The sequence below is a fragment of the Tachysurus vachellii genome, chromosome 11, assembly GCF_030014155.1.
Source record: "Tachysurus vachellii isolate PV-2020 chromosome 11, HZAU_Pvac_v1, whole genome shotgun sequence".
Classification (NCBI taxonomy): domain Eukaryota; kingdom Metazoa; phylum Chordata; class Actinopteri; order Siluriformes; family Bagridae; genus Tachysurus; species Tachysurus vachellii.
Window position 1 is genome coordinate 19,404,801 of NC_083470.1, and position 5,178 is coordinate 19,409,978.

General features: G+C 37.4%; 1 protein-coding gene across 1 annotated transcript; it reads right to left on the reverse strand.

Moving 5' to 3' along the window:
* Positions 1 to 244: 244 nt before the first annotated feature.
* Positions 245 to 1,768, reverse strand: LOC132854197 (rhodopsin). Its single transcript, XM_060882465.1, has one exon. It carries the CDS (start codon positions 1,687 to 1,689, stop codon positions 625 to 627), a length of 1,065 nt encoding a protein of 354 aa, XP_060738448.1. The 5' UTR covers positions 1,690 to 1,768; the 3' UTR covers positions 245 to 624.
* Between the last annotated feature and the right edge of the window lie 3,410 nt (positions 1,769 to 5,178).

Genomic DNA, 5,178 nt, shown 5'->3' on the forward strand with positions numbered 1-5,178 from the left:
AATCCTCAAATGTACTTTTCATCTGTGCAGACATCCCTGAAAGCAGATATTATGGTAAAGTATATATTGAACAAGTTCTTTATATCCTTGAGGTGAAATCATTATTCGCTGAGATCCAGTAAGAAGGACAAAATAAACCACATTGAATCTCTCATTTCAGATATGTCTGTTTTATTTATTTCAAAATGCTAGTGTAACATGTTTGGTTAACAATGCAGCTTAATTAAAACATGAAAAGGGTTACTCATTTGCAATGTGCATTTTATTTTTATATTGCCTTGATTACATGCCTCTACAATCACGACAAAGCCAGTAACATTAGGAGTCCAACATTAAGAGTGCTAAGATATTATTATTTCCTTTTGCCATATTTAAAAACAAAAAACATGCACATCTATGCTGGACCTTAGTAATTTATAGAAACAACATGGACGTGGCTCGTCCTTTCTGTCAACTGTCTTTAGTTGAACCAATTGGGTTGTATAACCATACAAAAGGGTGAAAAGACTTTACTTCTGCGAGTTGCTGTGGTCACTTGATTCTCTGGGCTGAAGTCTTCGTCTCCGTGGCCGTTGTTGGGGTGCCCAGTAAATCTTGCTACAGTGAGTAAGTTGGCTTGTGTCTTTATGCCGGGGACACAGAGCTGGAGGAGACGGATGAGGCTTCGGTCTTGGAGGCAGTGGTGGAAGCGCCCTCCTCTTCCTCGAAGGGGTTCTTGCCACAGCACAGGGTGGTAATCATGCATTGGCGGAACTGCTTGTTCATGCAGACATAGATGATAGGGTTGAAGCATGAGGAGCTTTTGGCAAAGAAGGCTGGGAGGGTCATGAAGACAGGCCCAAATTCACTGCCCTGATGGGTGAAGATGTACCAAGCCACACTGGCATAGGGCGACCAAGCAACCAAGTAGCCGATGAACATGATGATGACCATGCGAGTGACCTCACGCTCAGCTCTCTGGGTGGTTTCAGACTCCTGCTGTGCAGCTGCAGCCTCCTTGACAGTGCAGACCAGACGGCCATAGCAGAAGGTGATGATGAAGAGTGGGGTCAAGAAGTGGACCGTGAACATGTAGATGACAAAGGACTCATTGTTGAACCCCTCTGCACGAGTGTAGTAGTCAATTCCACATGAGCACTGCATGCCCTCAGGGATATAACGGGACCAGCCAACCAGGGGGGGCACAGTACAGGCCAACGCCATGACCCAGGTGAATGCTACTCCCATGATGGCATGGTTCTCTCCAAATCTGAAGTTGCTCATGGGTTTGCAAACAACTACCCATCTCTCAATGGAGAGCACGACCAGGCACCAGAGTGAGTTGATACCACCAAAAGTTGCAAAGAAGCCTTCCAGGTTGCAGCCAAGGCGCCCAAAGACGAAGTAGCCATGCATAGATGTGTATACCGTGGTTGTGAAGCCTCCAAACACCATTAACAAGTCAGCAACAGCCAAGTTCAAGAGGATGTAGTTTAGAGGTGTGCGCAGCTTCTTGTGCTCAATGGTGACGTACAGCGTAAGGAAGTTGATTGGGAAGCCGACGATAATGAGGAAGAACATGTAAGCTCCCAGCATGGCGTAAGCCCATGGTGCCACTAGGTAGTACTGAGGATAATCGTATGGACTCTTCACAATGCCAGTGGCATTGGACATGGGCACGTAAAAGAACGGGCCCTCTGTTCCATTCATGGCTGTGGTTGAGTGGTGTGCTGGCCCCTCTGTGCTGGACTTTGGCTACGTCTGAGGGACGATGGTGGAATGAGTCAGGTCTGTGCTACAAATGGACCCTGGGTGTATCCCCATTGCTTTATATTGTACCTGGGATTACCAGTGCGTTCCAAGATGTCAGCAGAATATGATTTAGGACACAGATAATGAAATAATCCTTTCCACTGCTGCATTGCATTTCTGGGAACTCATCAAGTTATTAAGGCTACCTGTTACTCCAGCAGAGACCCACACCTGCTGACTGGTTAAGTCCAAGTATAATTATCAGCAATAATTCTCTAATATAATGTAATGTAATAAAATATAATATATTCTACAGTATTGTATAATCAACTATATTCCACATAACTTACGAGGGTGAATCTTTTGGGACATGTCAAAAATTTGGGCATGTTTGAGAGATGCAATTTTACATTCATGATCTAGCCACCAGAGGCATCAATGTATTAGATTTATTTTAGAAGAAAGCAGCACTTACTCATATCTGGTTCTGTATCTACAGTAGCATGGCCTAAGATGTCAGTTCTATAACAGAGACTACTGAATACATTCAGTAAGCATTAAGTTTCTTTGAGTCAGCTTAAAACATGTTATTGCGGAGATATTATTTTCTCTGAGTAAGACCACTAGGTTTCTAGGTTGTTATAATTATATAGGTCTGGGCAATGCACTGTATGATATGTACTTTTGTCTCATCAAATAAACACACACCCACCTAAGCTTATTAAATTAAATCTCACTTGAAAGGAGGAATGTCTTCCTTCAACAAAGAGTATATATTTAAAACAAATTTTTTAAGCAGTTTGAATGTTTTTTTAAAGCCTGAATGCACCCAGACTACCCTTTAGATGTAAAAAGAGCTGGACTGTGGCTTTGAGAGAGAGTGTGCTGGGCTTAGCATCCTTCCAGTGGTGCGTTGCATGGAGAGGATTTAAAGATTAGAAGAATTTTTGCACACTTAAGGGCATTAAGCAGCTTCCTAGGATGTCTCACATTCACCCTTCAGGTCCTTAGAGGATCTGTGCAGGTCTATAGATGCAGAACAGCTATTCTGGAAAGTGATTTCTGCATTTAAACTGTAATGAGTTCAGTTGATAAATTAGAAATTGCTAAGTAATTATTATAAATAAAACTTGTTGAGGTTTTGTTTAATTTGTAAGGTTGAAGTGCAATTGTTACAAAACAGGTTTTTAAGTGATTGTGTATACAATCTTGAAAATGAAATGGCTAAACCCAGAAATTTTAAATAAATGCATGACAACATTGGTTGAAAGTATATGCTTTTTATAAACACCTCTTTTTAATAAGAGGCCTAATACCACTAGTGGCCACTATTAGGTCAGTTGCAATTACTACAGAGAAGAAAATTAATAAAAGAAAAATAAAATAGTGAAGAAGTCAACATGTAGGATTTATTAAGGCTTTTTTACATTTATTACGGATACATTTAAATGCAAGTTCTCATCGTATTCGTGTTACATTTGTAATTATGAGTTATTCCACAAGTGAGGAGCCATTTTTGTCCCACTGATTTTACATGTAGGCAAAAGACACAACCATGTTTCTGACAAATAACCTTAAACATATACATTTTTAAATGAAAATTTTATTATTATTATTATTATTATTATTATTATTATTATTATTATTATTATTATTATTATTATTGCTTTAATTCAGTACCATTAAAGGCTTGATTCATCCATTATAGATTCTGACAAAATTACATTGTGTCTCACAACATTAATCAACACTAATCACATTCATCTGTAATATTTGGAAGTCACACGTTTAATGTTTAGTTGCATCATCTGAATATCCTGATAATCTTTATTTTTTTAATGATGTTGTAATATAGACTGATACCCAGTACAGGTACTGATTTAAGGTAGAGTCCTGTTATGAAGTTGATATACTGAAAGTAAATTATGAACTTAAATCAATGATATCTGGAAATAAATCATTGCAGGCTGTAAAATCCCTAATACAATCCATTAGCATGGATGACAGTGGTTATTTTAATAGATGTATGCTGAAAGCTTATTTAAAATACATTTTTAACTGTGTTAATAATTTAAGAGAAGAATGTAGCCATAATGAGCAAAGAAACCTGGTTGAAAAAATTTATTATTGAAGAAATACATTATAAGGACAAAAGTATAGACACCTGAGTGTTGATCATCTCATTCAAAAATCATGGGCATTAATATCGAGTTGATCTTACTTTGCCATTATAACATCCTCCACTCGTGTCAGAAGGTTTTGTGATTTGTGTTCATTCACACACAAGGTCATAAGTGGACAGGCGCTGAGATTGGGTGAGGAGGCCTTTTGTGCAGCTGTCATTCCAATTCATCCCAAGACTGTTCACTGGGGATAAAATTGAGTTTCTGTACAGACCAGTAAACCAGTTCTTCTTCACCAAAGAAGACCAGCTCTTCTTCACCAAACTGGCTAAACCATGTCTTCATGGATCTTGCTTTGTGCACAGGGACAGGTTTGAGCCTTTAGTTGAGGTATTAGGAACTCTACAGCAATCACTCTGGGCTTCCAGCTTGGTGGCAAAACCTTGAGGAAGGCTGTGAGGGTAAAATTTTTTGACCATATTGTTTAGATTAATTATTGATTTTTAAAGATTTGTTTAAAGTATTAAAGTGGCTAAATGCCACTCAGAGGTCGCTATGTATTTTACTGTAATAAAGCAGGTTATCCATACAGTCTTTCATACAGTTGCTGTGCACATTAAGTTGAAAATTAGGTAATGGTGAATTAAATAAATAAATAAATAAATAATACTAAAACTGACACTTAAACAGTTACATAACTAATGCCCCTGTACAAGCACTGAAAATGTTAAATAAAAGTAAAAAAAAAAAAACTCTTCCTTACTAAAGGTATTTATCATATTTTATTCATTTTATATTGTTATGTTCTAAAACAGTTCTACATATTAAATTATATATAATTAAGCAGATTGGAATTTTGTAAAATAAAATGTGAAGAAAAGAAGAAAAAAAAATCACAATATTTTTAATTGGTCCATGATGTTATCATCTTCATAATGTGAAACATTTAAACGCTTTTCAATAGACACAGTTGGGGAATTTGTGCTTATTATGCATACTATCCTTTCTCAGTAATAGGCGACTACACCAGCTAAATTTCCCAAAGGAATGAGACACCTCACTGTCTGACTGTCCATAAGAATAATGTGTGTCTGTCTGTGTTTCTCCCTGCATGCCACAGCAACCTGATAATCACTGTTATACCGAGAAGACAAGCACCAGTTGTGATATACTTGCTGTTCTTTCTTTATCAGCAGATTTTATTTTAAAATGTTTTTTTTATTTATATGTTATTTATTTGTTTAATTTTTTTGCAAAACAGCTTCTCTTCTCAGCTTGAATTCCCGGTTAATATTTAATATTGTTTCATATTTTCACAGATTCA

What these genes read in the sequence shown, in the direction of transcription:
- LOC132854197 (XM_060882465.1), bottom strand. Translation starts at nt 1,689, where the DNA reads ATGAATGGAACAGAGGGCCCGTTCTTTTACGTGCCCATGTCCAATGCC.